This window comes from Chamaea fasciata, unplaced genomic scaffold (assembly GCF_029207755.1).
Source record: "Chamaea fasciata isolate MVZ Bird 193981 ecotype frontalis unplaced genomic scaffold, bChaFas1.0.hap1 SCAF_7, whole genome shotgun sequence".
NCBI classification, from domain to species: domain Eukaryota; kingdom Metazoa; phylum Chordata; class Aves; order Passeriformes; family Sylviidae; genus Chamaea; species Chamaea fasciata.
The window spans coordinates 26,717,704-26,739,124 of record NW_027094092.1 but is presented as its reverse complement, the minus strand read 5'-3'; the positions used below and the strand labels follow the sequence as shown (position 1 = coordinate 26,739,124).

Below are 21,421 nucleotides of genomic sequence, written 5' to 3'. Positions count from 1 at the left end.
TATGATTAGCTGAGGATTACATGCGTGCACCTAAAAAAGGAACAGAGTATTTATTTTTCCTCTTGAAATATTTCTCATTTTCCTCAGAGCTTTGTGAAAAACATGTGTTAATAAGTTTCTGTGTAGTAGTTCTCTGAGGTTTTTACACATTGATAAACTTCAGAGGAGACTTTTTTCTATGTTGTCTCTTAAAGTGAATACACCATTAGCTTGCAACATAATTGTTTGGAACAAAGCAGTGACAAAAAGTTACTTTTCCTCCTCAACAATTGCATGGAAGCTATGCATGATGTGTTGGACACCTCTGCACCGATGTTTATAAAGCAAAGACCTGTGTGTGCTCAAATTTGACATTAGAGGTTCCCAGGATCAAATGTCTGTAACTGGGAAATCCTAGTTTTATTTTTTTGAAGTAGTTTCTTCATTGTTTGGCTAACAAAGACATTAAAGTAATGAGAAGCAGCACTGAACACACAGAACTGTACAATGGTGTGGGTTGAAAGGTACCTTTAAGATCACCTGGCTTCCACTCCCTTACCTAGACCAGGTTGCTCAAGGCATATCCGACCTGGGCTTGAACACTTCCAGTGATGGGGGCATCTACAGCCTCTCTGAACAACCTGTTCCAGTGCTCCACCATCCTCTGAGAAAATAATTTCTTCCTAACAAAGTAAAACTATGTCCAGTTTTTCATTGTTACCAGCTTTCTGCAGACATAGGACAAGTCCCTTAATTATGTATTTTGAGACCAGCCTTCTTAACAGCCACCACTCTCCCCTTCTCTTCAGCACTTCATGTGAAGATGCAGCAGCTGGGATTGTAAAGCATTAAAAATATATAGTACATTTGTACTGAACTCTGTATAAATTAGCAGAAAGGCATAGAATGAACAGGAAATCATAAGCTAACAAATATTTAAAAATATTAAATATTTGTACATCTTTGAATTTATTTGAATAATGTTGTAGCATTGATTTTGTGTTTTGCAATTAGCAAAATCAGTTCTGCTATTATGGCACAAATAAATGTAAAATTAAAAGCAATAGACATGTATGTGGTATAATTCATCTGCCAAATAGAATGCAGTGAACTTCTCAAAACAGATGAAAACTATTTTCTGTATTTTATTTGTTTATAATATAAAAATATTTATTAATAAATATTAAGTTTTAAAAATAAGTAATGGTTCAAAACTAGGAAGAGAGAACTGGACTAGTTTTTTGAAATCTGACTGTCTCTTCTGTGATAGTCTGCTTCTGCCATTCCATGTCTATTAAATTAATTTTTGCACATTTTGCTACTGGAGAAAAAGAAATTTTCTAAGGAATGAATATTTTTGAACTATATTATCAAATTTTCTTCATTAAATCTCATAAGTCAGACTACATTACATATACTTTTGGAAATAGGAGAGGTTTGCAAGATTTCCTTCAAAATTCTGAGCTAAGCATTTGATAGTTAATAGTTTTTTTTAAAAGTGGGCTACTTAAGAAAAAAAATCTTGTTTCAGTAAATGGAGTTCTGTTGAAGAGTCTAAGATGAATTATAACAGCATTATATTTTCTTTATAACTTTCAGTTCTATAGGAAAAAGTTACTGTGTAATATCGCAGTCATTCAATGCAAGCTGTAAATATACAAAATCATTCTTAAATAGGCTATACATACTCTTCAATCTTCTCTTTCATGTCCTCTAAGTCAACAAAGACTGGAGCCCAATTTTTTTCTGTTAGTACCAGGAGAAACTGTAGAAATTTTTGACATATGTCAAAATGTCCTACATGAAAATGGTTATTTGCTGAAGGGACTAAGTCAAGACCCCTTTGTTTAATTGGTTTATAAGCTGTATACATGAGTCGAAATAATTAGGACAGTCATTTGAGATTCCATTTCTGAATTAGTAATGCTTTTATAGGGAAGAGATAGGAGTTAGTTTGGTGAGGTTTGTGGAGGCATTATTTCTAATAGAGAGATTGGAATAACTGTTAGACTGTTGGGTTTCAAAGGTTTTTAAAGTAATGCATAACTGTGATAACAGCTACCAGTGACAGACCTGTGCAACTATAATGATATAGCAGTGTTACACCTACCAGTGTAACATTAATTATTGTCAGCTAAAACCTCCTGCAAGGACATAAAGGGAGATTATTAAGGGCACAAGCTTATAGTGTATATATGTAGCATTTTCAGCATCCTGAACATGATGACAAAGTCATGAGGGAAATCAGTGTTACAGAGACAGACAGCTAGTGTCTCGTGTAGTAGTATAAGGTGTAAAAGGCAGGTGATGAATTAATGCAAAAGATGAAAGGAAGAGCATTATCAATTGACATGGTGACAAAAGTAGAATGGATATATGAATTTCATGCAGTGTGACATTGTTTTGTAACATCTCAGTGGAATAATCTTGGGATTAAATAATTAAATCAAAAACTGAAGAAAATCATGTGTGGTTTTATTTGAGAGAAAGATTCTTTATGACCTGGAGTTTTGAGCTGAAAAAAAACCAAATAAACAATATCCTGCCTGAAGAAACAGTTTGATTAATAGCTGAGATATGAAAAATGGTGATGATAGAATACTTTGTTAGGGTTTGTTTGTTTTTTTTTTTCTCTCCTGTTGTGTGCAAAACACTGGTATCATATCCAGATAATCATTAAACAATATAACTTAGAAATTTAAATTAGACATTCTGGAAGGTGCTTATAGCTGTTCTATATTCTGATTCAGCAGTTCCTTTATTACCTATAGAGCTAATAGATGCTCAGGGGAATGGGCTGTAACAGCCTTATAAAAAAAAGAGAAATAATTTTTCTAGTCATTTTTGATCTTACTTTTGAAAGAAATTATTCTGTGAACGGTGAAACTTACGGTTTTTCTATTGTTTTGTGTACTGCTTCCCTTATGCCCTCTAAATTTCTTAGTATTTTCAGCTTCATGCTACAGCTTACCTTTTTGATCAGTACCTAGTTGCACTTTTGAGACTAGGCTTGTGTTTACATGCCATCTAAAATTAATGCTGGTTGACCAGCTGATTGGTGTCTCTTAAGATGGATGTGAGCCATTTTAATTGAATTTTAACTATCTGTCTCTGTATCAGTGTACTAATTTGGGCTCTGTCTTTAATCACCAATTTTCATTAAATTTGCAGGAACTGAAAGTCTTTGAGAGCTCTCCTATTTGTTTGAAATTAAAAGCTATTGTGGTGGAAAGACAGATGATTTGGTCCAGTAAAATTTGTTTTCTGGTGAAAATAGAAGCAAATGAAAATCAAACTGGAAACTCTGGTTTCCAGTTCTTTCTGATCTATGGGCTAAATTCTCTGCTGAGTCATGAAAAAATATTTTGAATAATTTAAAAGAAGGAAAACGCATTATTTTGTTGTTGTGGTTTGATCGCAGCTGGCAACCAAGTACCACAGAGCCTCTTGCTCATTTCCCCCACCCCCCTCCTGCCCCTGTAGGATAGGAAAGGGAATTGGAAAGAAGGTACATTTATGTCCATTAGCTTCCTTGAGACTTTTTGCTTTCCATCCGTAGTTGAAATAAGCCTACTACTGAAGCAGTCTCCTGGATTTATGCAACTCTTTAATATATGGTATTATCACTATAAATACTAAATTAGGTATGTACAAAACATAAAAAAATATCTACAAAACATAAAAGAATTAAGATCTCCATTCTCCAGTTCTGCTAAGCGCAGTAAAATTTTTATTTACAGAGAGATAAATAAAACAAAATAAATTTTCCTCTGCGGGAAAATTATTTGCCATACAATAGCTGGCTCATATAGACAGTCTTCCTCTTACAGTAATTTCTGTTTCAGCTCCTGGGATATGAGGAAGACGAAAGATTGCATAGGACAAAGCAAATATACATGTGGCAGACAACCTCTGTGATTTTTCACTGCAGTAAATTTAGGTTTGTGACAGACATTAGTAGATTGTTACCCTCTTCAGCCCACCAGGCTTATTATCTCCTCATAAATCAGCTTTGGAATGATTGGAGTCTTTAGCTAGTGCATCACATTGGCTGAGTACTCCAGACTGAAAACTGAGTAGCTCAGGAGATGTTTTGTGTGTCAAATACTGCTGGCTTAGAGATGGTGTTGCTCTTTATAGCACATGCAGTAGGAGATAAATTTTCATGTGTCACCACATGTCTGTTAGAACTCACAACAGCAAAATTTAATCATATTGTTAGTTGTGAACTTACCTTGTTACTCAGCTTCTGCTGGAACTAGGTAGCATAAGATCAGACAGCCGCAGTCAGCTTTTGGAAATCACATTTGTTTAGGTAGTTCTCAGTCCAAGTAATATGTCATACCAACAATTAGTAGGGGAGGGGTTGATGAAGAGTTCTAAATGCAAGTACGCAGTGTCTGATATGGATTTTAAGAGCTGAAAGTGGGTTTGAAGAGCTGTATATGCAGTGAAAATCATATGAGATCTATAATATATTTTAATGATAATTATATTTCTACTGCTTGATCTTTCCTTAATCAAGTGATCCCTGAAATTTTCATTTGTTTTAAACTGGTGCTAACATGTGCTAGGCATTACATTAGAGTGCAAAGTCTGTATGTTCAAAAAGGGGAGGATTGGAATGTGAATTGTTGAAGCTATGAAAAAAGGTTTCAAAGAATTGGAATTGTGTGTAGTTTCAATCATTCAAATGTATTTCTGGTGGAATTTGAACTAGGAAATTGTCTTTTTCAAGGGAAAAGATAAAAAAGGAGAATTCTATCTCTAGCAAAGGAAAATAGGGGTAACATAGGTGGCTGCTTCTCTACCCATCCCCTATGGCTTTTGAACCATACTCTTGAGGCAGCACTGCTGGCTTCTCAGTGCTAGACACTTAGGAATACTCAGTCATGGCCTGATTGATTGGGAGCACCATGGTGTGTCTCAGATACAATGCAAAGAACCAGTGTTGATTTATTTTTTCATGTTTATTTTCTACTTTCCATGACCGCAGTAATAAGTTAACTTTTTTGCTCTGTGTAACCTTTCCAATGTTACCCAGAGCAATAAACTCAGAGCATTTATCTGGAGACACTGAACTGTGCTAAGGAGAGTGATTTGCCTCCTCCATAGCCACTCCAAAAAAGCAACATTCATAGGTTTGTAAGCATAGTGTCTCCCAGGAGTCTGAAAGCTGTGTGCTTAGTGGAAATAGTTCACTTTGCTAGGAACTGCTGCTTTCCTGCACGTAGTTTATCTGAGACATTGCCAGCTGTTTCCAGGGCAGCAACATCTCCAAAGAAAACTGATGTTACATTAAAAATGTATCTTTATAAGTAGAAAAATTCATTGTAGTCACTGGATCTTCAAAAAATTTTTAAACTTAAATCTGAAGGATTTAGTATTTTTCTTTTACTACATAAGATGTTGTGAGATGCATGGAGAGGTCTGAAACAGTTTCAGAAGTTATGCAAATGCTCAAAAGTCTGTAAGTTCTCAGAAGTTCTGCTCTAAATTTGGCAAACTTGATTTGACCTACAGAGCATCACTCACGTCAAGAGATACGTGGTAGAATTATTTTATTATTGTTGTGTGGCATTTTAATACTGCCATTGAATAGTGACCAGCTGCATTACTAGGACGTATTCTATTGCATCTTGGAATATGACTGAGTGATATATGCCTTTACTTCAGATTATAGAAACTATACTTTAAGGCAAGAGACAGTGAAAAGGTTTAGATGTCCTTGCTGGAATAAAGAATTCAGAATTCACTTAATGACAAGCTCATAGATAGAAACAATATTCTTTTTTTTCTTTTTTCTTTTTTTTCTTTTTTTTTTTTTTTCTTCCTCCTTCCCATCCAGGTGATTCTCAGGTAATTGAAATCATGTTAGGGCAAATAAGGATGGCTGTGACTTTAACATTCAAAAGCATTTGAATTGGTACACAGTTGATGCATTTCCTCATATGGGCATTTCTTCCCCACGACAGAAGTTGAATAGGTCAGATTTTTAGTTTTTGCAAACTGAATGGGATAATTTAGCTTTCATATGACATTTCTTAGTTTTTTCTCTTGCTTTGTCCAGCAACTGAAGCATTTCTGTCCTAGTTATCAAGTAGAAATTGAAGGTGTGATGCTAGAAATGAAAGCGGCATTTCATCCTAGGTTTCATATTTTTTCCATTAGTCTCAGAAGAACAGAAATATTTAACTAAGTAAAACTGAATATAGTCTTTCCTTTTTAACATTCATGCCAGAGGCAAAAGACAGCAAATATTTGGTTTCATCTTCTGAGACTATATGCTCTTGAGATTTATGGAATTTGTATTTTCAACTGTTTTAAAGTTAAGCTCTCAGTGCCCTCCTGAAAAAGTACTATTCATTAAATTACATATTTTTTAAAAATTTATCTGTATTTTGATTGTCTTGGCAGTGATGCTGTATTACTCTTAGTTGGATGATTTATCAATCTGCAGAACTACTAAGGAAATTTAGGTGCTTTTTTTAAAAAAATTCTTTCTTCTGAAATTTAGCAGCTCCAAAGCATTTTGAACTATTCTTTTTCTAATTGCATGGTACTGTGGAATTTCTGCAACTCCAGTGTTATGTTTCATTTCAGGGTAATGTTCATTGTGGAATATGATGTACTTACAAAATTTAAGATAAGGCAGACAGAGAGTTGAGCCTGAACATTAAATGTGTTCTGAGCACCATTTAAACTGTATGATGATGTGCAAAGTCTAAGATCTATGGAATATCATCTGAGAACCTCTTCATGTTGAGAAGATCCTAGAAAATATTCTCTGCCTTAACTAGCACTGGTTCAGCTCCCATTATTCTACTCTAGCAGATATTGATTATGTGGCTATTGAATCCTTTTTTAAAGATGTTGCTGCATAATCCGGCTGGATTCAATTATTAGATTTATTGACAGTAATGGCAACTCCTGCTTGATTTAAATGATACCTCTGTATAGCATCCACTGGTGGATAAGAAAAAGTTATACGTATATATATAGGTAGAGAGAGGTAAAAGTGTTTTATCTTAACAAGGTATCAATTATGTATTGTGGTTATCTTTGTGTGTATATCAAACCAGACTTTTCAATGTATTGTGCAAATTTAAAAAAAAATCTTAAGAACTGTCATGAGTCTTGGGCGAGCAGACAGATCACCAATACCTCTCTAATTACCAGACAGAGGTGAGGTAGATAATTCAAGCTTCTTATGTTCATTGTTAGAGGAAACAAAAAGAATTATTGATTGGGAAGATAAGCCTGCATTAAAGAAAGCAAATTTAATAGCCCTGGCAGTTTTGTATCTATACAATAATTAATTAAGGGGATAGCATGGATCGGATATTTCTTTTAGGGAAAGTATTAATACCACAGTTTGATTAAAAAAAATCTACTAATTATGACTGTTATCATTTATATAATTATTTCTGTAATATTTTTATTTGAATAAAAAGAAGGATGGGAAAATACATTCTCTGATTATAAAACATCAATTGACTTATGTTCACAAGATATCTAGAGTAAAAGGGAAGAAATGCTGGTTTTCAGAAGCTGGAAGAGAAAGAAATATTTTGAATTGGTGTCTCTAGTGCAGCCTTTACTATGTATTGGTCAGCCAATTAGTGCTCACTTGAATTTCCACTGAGAACTTGTAGAAGCACAGTAAACTGAAATAAAATCTCAAACAAGATATATTGTGGCTGTGTACTCACTTTGTAGATGCCAAGTTAAGTAGTCAGAGGATTTATTTCTGACAATGAGAATCTCTTCTATTCTCTGACAGCCACGAGCTGTTGCTGGTTTTCGAGGAACGGTACGATACGCATCTATCAACGCTCATAGGAACAGAGTGAGTATCACAATCTGGATCAAAACCATCTCATGTAGCTGGAATCAGTGAGCAATGCAGTTACTATTCATTTCGGGTTTTGTATTCTTATCTGTGCATTATTATGGAGAAATTAATAGCTATAAATTTTGTGAAAGGATAATGTAATTTACAGAAGTTGAGGATAAAAATGTTCTTGTACAAATAATAGTGATTCTAATACTTATCTTTGATGTTCAATTGTATTTCAAGTTAGTAAGTTAAAAAAGTGAATCTACTGAGTTTTATGACGTATAAAATGCCCAATGCGTTGTCTTAACATCATACTCTAAAGAAATCTGAATAAACAATGCATAAGATATGCAAGGCTATTTCAACACACTTCAACTTTTATTTCCCTCTGTCTTCTGTGGAAATTTACTTCTATGTTTCTCCTTAAAATAGCCACTGGATTTAATTAACTTGTTCTGCAGCATATGATATATTAAATTTTATATAGTAATTTAAGTTTTGAACAGTAAAGAATTTGTCTTCCCATTTGTTTAGGTATTTGTAATATGCTATAGAATAATATTTCCTTTTACAGGAAATGGGTCGGCATGATGACCTCTGGTCTCTCTTCTACATGTTGGTGGAATTTGTGGTTGGGCAACTGCCTTGGAGAAAAATAAAAGATAAGGTAAAGATAGAGGTGAAACCAATGAGCGTAAGGGAGGTTTACTTCTGGATTCCAGGGAAATGCTGTGATAAAGATTCCTTTTAGAATCATTAATTAATTTTAAACTTACATTTTCCAGTGTTTTCTAGTGTTAGTTCTTTTGGCTAGTGTAGTGGTATAAAAAGCAGTCAAATTTTCCTAAGTGTTCTAGAAACAAAGCAGGTTATACTTCTAGATTGAAATTATTGTAAAGGGCAGAAGTAAGTGTATATTTGCGACTTACTTCATTATTCCTGTTATCTCATGAGTACCTTATTTCACCTATCACATGCTTAAAATTTCTTATCTGTTTTGATTATCTGTGAAAGAGGCATCTCTTATTTACTGGTAAACAAAAGTGGATCGGGCAATATGCAGTAGTGCCTTTAGTCATATGTCATAGGTGAAGTATGCGAAGAAACAATATCTCATCAGCCTGTTACTACTTCTTGCAACTTCTTTTGAAATCATACTGAAACCAGGTTACTCTCTGATGAGGTTTATGTATTGGTAGATGACAATGTGGCGTATAGGTAGCATCTCTTTTTTGGTTTTGATTTACGCATCTTACGTGAATATACACCAAGAAGTGACTGAACTTGACGTGATGAAACAGTATGTTTAAATCTTCAAAATATACTATTAGATAGGGTTGAAATGTTTTGTGATAGCTCTTTGGATCAGTCAGCATTCAAACACAACATGAACACAGTAGAAAACTAAATGGCTTTTCATATTGAATTTGAAGTTTGTATCTTATTTTCTAAGTGTACTCAGGCCAAAACCAGAATCTCCTATCTTGCTATCTGGTGTAGAATGGCCTTTCTCAGTACCATTCAGTGTAATGTAGTGACCTGTCTCTCTGGGCAGTAGCATGTTGAATGGCTGTAACAGTGAATGTGAGTATGTTGTAACAGAGAATGAAGGTGTGCCAATGTTTGTTGTGTTACTTACTCCTAGGAGCAAGTGGGCTCCATTAAAGAAAGGTACGAACACAGACTTATGTTGAAACATCTTCCTCAAGAATTCAATGTCTTTCTGGATCACATTTCTAATTTGGATTACTTCACAAAGCCTGATTACCAGGTAAACGCTTGTACTATCTTGTCTTTCTGTTTTATAAAGAAGAGAATTTTATGCTGTTTCATCTTCAGTTTACTTTGATTTCATTGTGTAACCTTGGTAGTCATTATGGTTTGTGCCACCACAAAGTTAATTTAATAATATATTGACCATTTCGTGCCACAGAAACTTTGTGGTTCAAACGTGTTATTTTTTTCCATTTGGGAAGTGTAAAGCTGTTAAGTTTCTAGAAACAATTGACACCTGCTTTTCAGTCAGTATTCTGTTAGGATTGGGAGTTATCCTGCTATCACAGCCTCTAGCAGGTGCTCCGTAAGTTAATTGATCAAATTGTTCTCTCAGCGATTGTCATTGTGGCAGTTTTCCAAAGTCTGGAACTCAGCACCTACCGCTAGAGAACAACATACACTCACGGTGTGTTTTCAAATCTGAAGTATTGTGTACAGAGATCACAAAAGACCTGTCATTTTTCTTTGTTTAGGAGAATATTGCCTGCTGAAATGGGCAGACTCTGCTCAGTGGTAAGGTGGTATGTGCCGAGAGGATATGCTGTAGAATGTGTCTTAACTCACTCAGTGTTGACCTATGATTAAACAATAAATAAAATAAAACTTTTTTCCAGTTTGTAGAAAGCAGCAGAAGAATGCTCAGGAAAAGCAGGGAGGCAGAGACTTGAGAGTTTTTTCAGTCTTGCACACTGTGAGAAGTTGAACTGATCGAATTGCACAGCATGACAAGCTGTCCCTGTGTGTCTTCCTTCTGGCGCCCAGAAACACACATTCCTGTCAGCTTCCCACTTGCAGGACGTGTCTGCCTCTGTGCCTTTGTTCAACTCCCTAAATCAGTGAAATCAGAAATTACACTGTTGGTGTTCAAGTGTAATTCGTTCAAATGAATAAATAAATTTGACTTATTCTGGAATTGTAACTTTGATAAGAGTGCCTCCTCTACTTTGCTTGGTAAGATTAACAAAAAAATCATAAAATCGTAAAATAAGAGCTGAAAATCTCAAGGAATAACTGATTTCCTGTTAGTAAGTGGATTTTTCCAAATATACTGGTTTATGATTCTGCACATTTGCAAAACAACTAAATCAATTTTTTGTGAAAAAAAAAAATTTCAACGTTAAAAAAAAAACTTATTACAAATACAAAAAGCATTCAGTATTCATGAAAAATAAATACTTTGATTTTTTTCCTCTTCTTCATTACAAATTTCCATGAAATTTATCCCATAGTTTACAATTAAGTGAGGAAAAAAATTTCAATGTTTTGTGTGCCTGGTTATAAAGATGTATCAGATTTTTTTTCTTCCTATGGTAAAAAGTACTATTGCAGAAATTTTGATGTTGCATAGAAAAACCTTGATTACAGACTGGTAAATACATTTTGCATTACAGAACCTGAATGATAAAGCATATAGATGGTCATATTTTGCAAATCCTTTTTTATGGTCTATTTGCATCTAACACAGCACATGCACTCAGTAATTAACACCAGGACAGATTTTTTCCGTGATAGAGACAGCTCAGTAATTTACAGTCCTGTGGCTATTCATGGAACGTTTGCAGTTGTGTCACTGCAGCCTGAGCCTTACAGCACAGACTTGCTCATGTGCTTTAGACCAGAGTAGGGGGGTTTTGTTTAGAGCAGTGAGAATGCACTTTTAAATTCTGGTCTCTTTTAACTTGTGTTTGCAGTGGTGTTGTTCCTACCTACTTTATTCTTTGTATTTATGGGTGGGCACTGAACAAGAATGTATATATCCCTGCTTCCAAGAGTTAACAGTCTAAAAAGTTCATCACCCAGGCCAAGAAGCCATGTTTGATTTGGCAATGTCAGACGTTTATTTTATTGAGGTATTTGTGCATACATTGCCTTAGTCTCCTGGTATCATTAAGCATTTGAGTTTCTATTTGCCTCATAGCAGAAACTGATGAAAAGATTTAAAGAAGAACGACCTTAAAAATTTCTTCAGAGACACTGCTTAATGTTTAGAGGGAGAGAAGAATTAAACACAGTACATAAGGGACAGAGAGAACTATGGCTTTGTGCTCTTCAGTAGGGTTACAGAAATTATTGGGTCAGGTGGCACACAGAAGGTTCTTGAGAGTAAAAATTAAATGGATGAGACCATTCTATACAAAAGAAGTGGTCTAAGCTTCCCATCTATTTTGAGTTGCTAAAGGGTATGCCAAAGGAGAGTGTGGAAAAATTTTCAGCATCCTGGATTGGAAAAAAACCCAGATTTTTAGTTTCTAGAGAAAGAAGACCTTAGAAATATTACAGAGTAAGAGAATGACATGGACACAGCCTTCCCATCAGCGACTAGAATGCCACAAAGTTTATTTCACAGAGAGAGGAAATTGATGCCATTTATTTTTTTGTCATGGACACAAATTTTCTAAAGGCTTTTTCATACATAAAATGAGGATTGAAAACATAAATATTTAGTATAGTATAAATGTCAGCACTATATGAAGTAAATTATATGTGGTTCTTAATAACAGAAAGGTATGAATTAGCAGTTCAGTATCCCTTCCTACATCTCATTCATTTCCTTGGTTTCATGGTGTTACCAAATGCATTCTTTTCTCTTTCTCTGCTAGAGACCCACTGTATGGTATTCTGCAGTAATGTAGTTATGCTTCTCTGTGTGTGTGTATTTCTGTATTTTTGCAAAAGTCTGTGGTGTATCTTTGCTTCATGCCTCATAAAAACACAGATGTGGGTGGATTTCTTTTTTCTGTTTTAATAAAATGGAATTTTGTTTATCTTGATCTCAAAATCTTGAAAAATGAGAAGTGTTTCATATAAAAACCACATTTTTTAATGTCGTTGTCAGTATTATAGGAGGGTATTTCTTAATTGCTTGGTCTCTTAGACAAAAATGAAGCTTATTAACTTTTTTCTTTATTTTCAGCTTCTCATGTCAGTGTTTGACAACAGCATGAAAACGTTTGGCGTTATTGAAAGTGACCCTTTTGACTGGGAGAAGAGTGGAACTGATGGCTCTCTCACAACAACAACAACTTCAACCACTCCTCAGTTGCACACTCGTCTTACGCCAGCTGCAATTGGGTATGCATGATGTGGTCTCTTCAATGGCAGCCACAGAGGGGCTTCCTACCAAAGGGAAATTATCTCCATAATTTAGGTTTTTTCTGCAGGATTTTGATTGCATAGAGGAAGGGAGGTTTGGGAGCATTTGAAGTATTTCCCTTTTCAGGGTTCCAGTTTATACTGTCCTGAAAGATCAGCACTACAGTTCGAAAATTACAGCAATAAAAATAGTACTCCAGGAAATTGCATGTAAATTTGCTCATCCATCCTTTGCTAAATCGTATTTTGTGAAACTAAATAATGTGTCCTGAGTTTAAGTGCCTGGAAATTTACCTGCCTGGAAATAAACCCATTGTTTTCTGTAAGCTTGGAATAAAATTCTAGCTGCAATTTCCTTGTAAGTTTGAAAAATGAATGGATCTTTATAAGAAATTTGGAAATAGATTTTGGTTGTGTTTGAAATATTATTTAATGTGTTATTTGAGACATTCTGTAATGAAGTAAATTGGACAAGATGGGATGTTTAATAATACCCATACTCAGCTCAGGACTGAAGAATACATGAGGTGTTTATGGATGAATGTAAGAAGTGTATATGGGTCCCATTAATTTTTTTGAATAGAAGAATACATACAGAAGAGTCAGGAGAGAAGTTGAACCTGGACATGATCCCTAAAAAATTTTCTCAGAAGTGGCTTCAAGAACATGTAAAAAACCAGCTTTTATGTGATAGTTTTTTTGATTTGCGTATTTTGTTACTTACCTAAATTAAATAAATTGTGAAAGCCAGGAAGTAGGGGTTTTTAAATTAAGTAATTTCCAAGATTTAGTTTTCTGCAGAAACATGATTTTCTTAGTAAGTTTTTGTTTGTTTCTTTCTTTTAAAAATAGAAAATAATTTCTGTAAACACATGAGAATATAAAAATTTTTTACTTTTCTGATTGTTTTTAAACTACTTTTGTAGAATTGCCAATGCCACTCCTATCCCAGGAGATTTGCTGCGGGAAAATACAGATGAAGTATTCCCTGATGAACAGCTCAGTGATGGAGAGAATGTTATTCCTGTTGGTGTATCACCTGAGAAACTGCCTGGATCCCCTGGACATCAGCGTCCTCAGGAAAAAGATGTTTGGGAAGAAATGGATGCAAACAGGAACAAAATAAAACTGGGGATCTGTAAGGTACTTTAAAATCTGTGTTGTGAAGACCATCTTTGAACAGTTTCTTGTCCTCATAGGCCACATAAGATATAATTAATAAGGCAGTTGTACTGATACTGATTAGCCAGAATTATCTAAGGAAATGATTTAAGGTAGAGATGACACATTCTGTATACTGAAAAAAGCAGACAGGCTTTTGTGTCAGTTTATCAGGTCTTTATGATCAATAGCTTGCTGATATTATGAGACTCTTTGTAGTTTACTCATCTTCTTCATTCTTGCTCACTGAATGAAATCAAAACAATTTTCTTGCACCTTGCATGTGTAGAAGCTTGTGGTGGTTTGAAAGCAAAACAAGTGAGAGACTCCAAGTCAGAAATACAATTTAATAGGAAGAAAGGAAAAAAAAATAAAATAAAATAAATGCAGTAATACAAAAGACCACTGACAGAGTCAGAATACAACCTGAGCAGGGTGGTAGAAGCAGTCCAGATGAGGTGGTCTTCCTGAAGCAGTGATCCCATAGAGAGGTCTGGTAGCTCTGGTCCTCTGGGAATCCAGTGGGTAAGGGCTGCTTGTACTGTCCCAAATTCCAAATTATATTCAGGTGAGAATGCTTGGTTCCTCCCCCTGGGCGGAGCATCTCATAATGGAATGATGAGTCATGCAGGGGGTCCTTGATGGCCCATTAAACAGAGATAACTCACGGAGGGAGTTATCTATGAGTCATGGGCAAGGCATCTGATGGGCCATTAGCAGAAGACAGCCCAGAGGGAGGGGGTCTGGGGAAACACTGCCCCACCTGGATTCAACAGTACATGAAGATGGTGATAGAATACTTTGTGGACATCCCATACTACAACCCAGGACAAAGCTAAATACCAAATGTACAAAAGAAGATTTTAATGTTCTTCAATTGACAAATCATTAGCATGATTGGTAGTATCTATTTAATTCACTTGGTGGTTTTGTCTCCATAAGATGCGGTACCTTTGTACTGATTCAGAGGTTCATTGGATGGTCTTCAGAAGATAATGCTGTTTTATTTTCAAAAGTGGTCTCTGAGAATTGGTTTCTGCCTTCTTTACCCACAATCACGGTATTTCATACTTGGACAGATGTAGCTTGTTTCTTAATACAGCAGTGTTTTTTACATGAAAACAGATCTGGTACTAATATGTTCTTTATCTAGGAGGGCTGAAAAGTTTTGAAGTTCTTACTCATTATTTGCTAGGAAAAAAAAATGTATTGTGGGAAGGACCAAGGCATGGTGCCTGTTTTCAAATGTGCTTATTTGTTTGTTTGGGGTTTTTTTAAGAAAAAGAGAGGAAGGATATTGTTCTGGTTCAAACCAAGGCACTTTCTGTTACACTTGTAGAAACTAAGGATGATCATAATTGCCGGTTCTAAATAATTTTCAGTTATTATTTAAATCATCTTCAATCATTATTAAGATAAAATGCAGTTGGGTTAAAACATAGCTTAAAGTCACAGAAATATTTAGTAGATTTAGTGTATAACAGTGTTATCTTCTCCAGAGAATCAAAAAGACAGCCTGGAAGCTAACTTCTCTTGATAAGAGCACTTGACTCCAAGGCAGACCAAAGATTCTACCAAGTGCAAGGTTTCAGACTATTATTAAAGAAAATTTCAGAGATGGGTGTGAAATATCAGAAAATATGTAACTGTATTACTGCATCTTTGATACTCCTGTTCTCAGACTTACCCAGAACCAGTATATTGCCAGTAGGTGTGTGCTGAAGAGCATATCTAAACTACCTTAACCATGGCAGCAACTTAAGGACCATTCCTTACAAACTGACTTTTCACATTCTAAAACTTGGAGGCTCTTTACCATGGAGTACCTTGTCTTCCTCTTGTTTTGCCACTCATATTGAGTTACATTTTTACTTTACATTTTGCACAGGCTGCCACAGAGGAAGAAAACAGCCATGGACCAGGGAATGGAATGCTTAATGCCCCGAGTCTTGGTTCTCCAATCCGAGTTCGCTCAGAGACCACCCAGTTAGACAGAGATGTTCCACTGGTGCGAAAGTTACGTTCCATTCACAGCTTTGAACTGGAGAAGCGTATGACGTTGGAGTCTAAGCCCGACGCCGATAAGTTTCTTGAGACCTGGTAAAGAAATTATGTTATCCTTTTGCTAGGATCTTTTAAGGATATGTGATTAGGATACTATTATCTTTGCTGAAGGAAGAGCAGGAATGGAGCTGTTGAGTACGCTTATGCAAGTTACAGCTAAGTATTTTTCATAATATTAATCAGTTAAAGGATTTCACTACTTGGCAGCTACTTTAGGAAATGATTATTGCTAGAATACAGTTGAAGTCGGACTTCCACATCTGGAAATTCTGTATTTCAAGACCTAGTGGTTGTAACCCTGGTATTTATTAACTTTTTCTTCAGAGGCATACTCTTGGCAGTCAGTCCAACTCATCCTGAATAAGAAGGTTGATATCAGGTGCTCAACAAAGATAACATGAGATTAAGCTATATGACAGGAGAAGGGAGGTTTACAAATCTACCTGCGTGCAGCAGGCTCAGTTATGCCCAAAGGACTTGCACCAACATTAAAAAATCTTGGTGGAAGACAGAGAACTTAAAATGGAATTTGAAGGTAGAGAAGAGACAGATGTATGAAAATAGATTCAGTTTGCCTATTGTCTAGAAAGAATAAGGGGGGAGGGACACAATGAAATCTGACTGAAAGGCAGAGGCAGAGTGGGGACATTAGAAGAGGGCTGCGGTGATGACAGTGGCAAAATTCTTCTAAATACTTCAAAGAGGAGCTAGGAATTTGAATTTGTTTGATGAAGCAAATTATGCAAAGCATAAGTAAGGAGTCAATCAAAGCAATAAATAAAATTCTTCTTGAAAGCATGTAATAACTGCTGCAGGAGACATCTGTTTCTTGTGTTCCTCTTTGAGTCTCTGCTTTGTAACAAATTAAGTACAGTGGACATCTATGATAACCTCACTACTGAGTTTTTTCCTCTCATAATTCTCCCTTCTGGTAATTATATTTACAATACAATGTGATACAATACAACTAAAATTAAAAGAGTGTATGTTTCTAAGACTATCCATCCATTTTTACTTGACATTATACTTACTTGTCTCAATTTGTGGATCTTTGAACCACTGTAGGTTGTTCTAGAACGTAACAACAAATTTTTAAATAAATCTAGTTTTCTTCTTCTGAAAATACTCTAATGTAACTTACATTATTTAATTAATTTTTAACTAATTCAGATATTAACTTCTTTTCTCTAAGTTTGGAGAAGAAGCAGAAAGAATTGAAAGTGGCAGAGACTCCTGCTGCTGCTGCTCCTCCTCTTTCTCAGAAGACATCTCTTCCTGCTCCTGTGACTGCCCGCAGGGACCATGTTTGGCACTATGATGAAGAGTATCTTCCAGATGCTTCAAAGCCTGTGTCAGCTAATTCTCCTGACCATGCTGATGGTGTTATGAGCAATGGATTTGTAGCTGTTAACCTAAGCTCCTGCAGGCAGGAGGTTGATTCCAAGGAATGGGTGATAATAGATAAGGAACGGGACTTGCAGGACTTCAGGACAAATGAGGCTTTAGGGCACAAAATGACTGGAAGTCCCTCAGATGAAGAGCCAGAGGTACTACAAGTTCTAGAGGAGTCTGCTCCGGAAGAGCAGTCCAGAGAGGGTGGTTGGGCAAGAAACAATGTCCATGCCAAGAACCAAACTTCAGGGGTGGAGTTTGTTCTAGACATGGAATGTCATCCTGCTGCATCTGAACAGCTTACAGATAAATTGGAACTTCTGTCTGGAGCTGCAGGACAGCTTCTTGCAGCCACCCCTACAAGTCCTATGGAAGCTCAAGCAGAAGGAGCACTCACTCCGGTAAGGAAACCTCTTCATTATTCAGAATTGTAAGAGGAAATGATGAAGGTGGTGACTAAAAGACAGCAGTGTAGCAGAAATTCCTAGTTTCAGCAGGTATGGGATTTGATTCTTGAAGACTGATCTTCCATATTCTGTTACACAGCTGTTTACAGTCACCCGTGGAAGTGCTAATTGTTCTGCAGGTGTGATCCACAAAACTGGCCACATTTAACAAAGAGTTATCTATCTATATATCTGTCTATCTAAAGAAGCTCTCTGTACAGTGATTCCTAATCAGTGAGAGACACATGCAAACACATATTTATTATATTTGCAGTACATAAACATAAAATTATGATTGAATATGTAAAATACTGTGCTACACTGTTTCATGTGTTCCAGGAAAAATCTAAGTGGCTGAAATTAAAGAAACAGTTACTTGCTCTCACATCTCACTATGATTCCTGCAGTGTTTGCTTCTGGAATTAACTTGGTTTCTTCCTATTCCTTCAGAAATTTCTAATGGTCCTTATACAAACAACTTGTTGCCTTTTATAAAGTGTTGATGCTTTTCACTTCTAAAATACTTTTGCAACTCTTTCTTTACTCCTGTATATTTCACTAAGACAGATTGTTTTGCTTCCATTCTTGTTTTTCTCTTTTTCCATCTTTTCTGAAGAATTCTCAGTTGCACAGTTTTTGGACTGTTTCTAAACAGAGATTTCTTTGCCTTTACTTAAGGAGTAAGTGGGATTAATGGTTAAGTGGTTGGGAATCACCTCATGGTTTTATTTCTCCCCCTTTTTAAGTAGATATTGTGGCATCTATGATCTAAAGGTAAATTCTTTCAAGTTCCCTTGAGCAAAGAAACCTGGCTATATTTTTTCTTCATGTATCACCACTTTTTGTGATAGTTACTGCCAGCTCATTAGAAAAAGAAACTTGTCACCAACCACTCATTTATGATAAGGTGTGGAGTATCTTTTATAGTGAAAATGAATTACTCAATGTAATTAACTATAGCAGCACAGTAAAATTTCAACTACTTAGGCATCATACTTTAAATTATGTGGTTTATAGAAGATTTGTTTTGTATGGTAGAAAATAAAGAACTGTGTTAAACAACAGATTTTAGAGATATAGTTTGTAATATTAGTTGCATGAAAGTTTTTGAGGGTTTAGAAACCTTTAAAGGTGAAAAATTATTTTAAATTTTTAAGTTGTTCAGTTTTTGTGTTTTAAGGTCAGGTTTAGTGAAACAGACAAGAAAGACCAGCACTTAGTCCTATATTAAATACTAATTATCAAGTGTTTTTATTTCAAAAGCCATTAAAAACAGCTTATAATTTTATATGCAAATGCATTATACAACTGTACACTTTATGCAAATGTGGCTCTTTTGGTGGAAATAGCTGTTTGACTTAAAACTAAAAATAGAGGTGGTACAGATATTATGTACTACAGTGCAAAGAATAGACAATATCTTTGTCTGAAAAAGAAGAAGCTTCAGAATACAGGAGCAGAAATGGTTGCAAACAAAGTTAATTATTATCAAACGCATTGGAAGAAATACTGGCTGAAGTAGAAACTCAAGTGAAATTATATTTTCCTTTGGCTTTGCAGGGAGATAAGTAGTATTTGTCATGACCTCAAAAAGGGGGGAACTTAATATGGTTTATGTTATGCTGGAAGGGCAAGTAGTTTTGTGAGTGCAAGATGAATGGCAGGAAGGAACGTGGTGTTTCAAAGGTGAATGATGTACAATAGAAAATATAAACTGACCTGGGAATAAAGAAAATAGAAATTACTTGGCCAGTTTAGGTGCTGGTAACAGTGTGTGTCTATACAGTGCGTCTGCTCCAGCCGTGATGGCAATTTGTGCTAGTCTTCCATCTACTTCATTAGCCCTTGAAAGCCACACAAAGCCCAAGAGGCTATTTCAGGGTGAGTTTTTTTTGTCCTTCATTGATATATTCCACTTTATAAAGGATACTTAAATATTCCCTATGATGGGTACTAGAACCTAGTTCTTATAGGTGAGTGTTTTTGTCACTTCACTGGGAGCAAATGTGTGTATATACCTCTTCTTACTGTTATTCTCTCTGTTTGAAAGTCCTGGTGACCTTAGGGAGCTGTTTGGTAGAGTCCTTTTCTTTCTTCTTTAGAGTACTTACCCTGAAACTGTTTTTTCAATGTGATCCTTGGTTGTGCATCAGATGTTCTTGTTCTTTAATAATTTTTTCTAGGTAGCACCTTCCTGGCAAAAAGAAAAAAAAAAAAAAAGAAAAAAAAAAAAAAAAAAAAGAAAAAAAAAAAAAAAGCAAAGGTCATACTTTACTTTTCTGCTGATTTAATTATATTGCACCAGTTACTAAGAGCAGGCTTGGATCCAAGAATGTTAATTTTAGGACTATAAATCAAATGCATGTTACTAAAAGGGGTTTAAAATAGATGTTGAAATTATAGTAGTATAAAAGTTTAATATAATTACTGAAATAGCTCGCTCATTGCAAACAGCTTGAAACTCTAGGACATGCCAGCATTCATGATCATCATGCTTATTAATATACCTCCCATATGGATTTCTACTGACCTGCTTCACTGTCCTTTAGAAGAAAGTATGGTTTCGCTTTTTGGGCTTATTCTGATAGGTTTGTTAAATATGCAAGCAATTACTTTAGTGACGAATGAATAAAACAGCTTTCCTATCATAGGTCCAGTATTTTTTAAAATATTTTCTTTTTACTTTGATGACTATGCTTTTTTCTTTATTTCTTTCAGGGCTGTATTGCTCACTATTTTAGTAAGTAGTAGCATGGATCTTTCTGTATGAGAAACTAATATTTCATACACTCACCCATAATTTTATTTTCTCCTGAAGGAAAGAAATTTCTGGTCTACAGTCCTTCCATTTGTAGATAAATATGCTTCCTGAAATTGTGTGTATGTGGACTTCGTGTAACTGTTGATAGTATCACTTCTCACCTGTTATATACAGCATCAGCATTCTATTGAAAATGTAAAGTTGCCCCAGTTAAGAAAGAAATCTTGAACTCAAAAATAAGAGAGAAAAATGTGTAAGTTATTGGCTTGGGGGTGAGAAAGCCTCAGGCATAAAAAATTACAGCAAATTATGCTATCTATTATGAAAAAAGGCCTGCAGGTAAGAGAAGTGTTTTTCATGTTATCAGTCTTGGTTTTCCAGTTGTAATACAGACTGTGTGTGCTACCAGCAAAGGACAGTTTGATCTGGCTTCGTTGTCGGCACATGGTCACATGTCTGTTAAACTGCTCAGAGCATGCTAAGGGTATACGTGCTGACTTTATGCTGTAATAATGGCTTTCACGTTGATTTTGGCTGCAGGACAGACAGTGTTTGATTTGCTGTAATATCTACTGATATGAAGCTAATTGGTCAAACGAATTGGAGTTGATCTACACTATCAGTGAATTTATGCTGGAGCAGTACTTTGCATCATACGGCTCTAGTTTTCGTACACCTGGTACTAATGGGCTAGAGCTGGGCTTTCCGTGTTGTGGACCCACAGCCTCATTAATTTTCTGTGTTTGTATTGAATTGCCAAGAACTCCATACAATGCATGCACAAAACCTTGCAACATATATTTCTCAAACAGATATTTCAGTAAATACGAAATAATAGATTTGAAGTAATTAAACATGTAACAGCTCTTTCCATCTTCATCTTCAGTTTAAGTTAAACAATAGTTTGCT

General features: G+C 35.4%; 1 protein-coding gene across 2 annotated transcripts in view; it reads left to right on the top strand.

Annotated features, from left to right (window-relative positions):
• TTBK2 (tau tubulin kinase 2) overlaps nucleotides 1-21,421 on the top strand; it is an 85,726-nt gene that overhangs the window by 42,392 nt on the left and 21,913 nt on the right. For both annotated transcript variants that reach the window (XM_066188126.1, XM_066188127.1), the window contains exons 7-13: nucleotides 7,763-7,828; nucleotides 8,394-8,486; nucleotides 9,465-9,590; nucleotides 12,510-12,667; nucleotides 13,615-13,831; nucleotides 15,738-15,949; nucleotides 17,106-17,706. In XM_066188126.1, coding sequence (XP_066044223.1) covers nucleotides 7,763-7,828; nucleotides 8,394-8,486; nucleotides 9,465-9,590; nucleotides 12,510-12,667; nucleotides 13,615-13,831; nucleotides 15,738-15,949; nucleotides 17,106-17,706 — 1,473 coding nt within the window. The remainder of the gene's footprint in view (nucleotides 1-7,762; nucleotides 7,829-8,393; nucleotides 8,487-9,464; nucleotides 9,591-12,509; nucleotides 12,668-13,614; nucleotides 13,832-15,737; nucleotides 15,950-17,105; nucleotides 17,707-21,421) is intronic.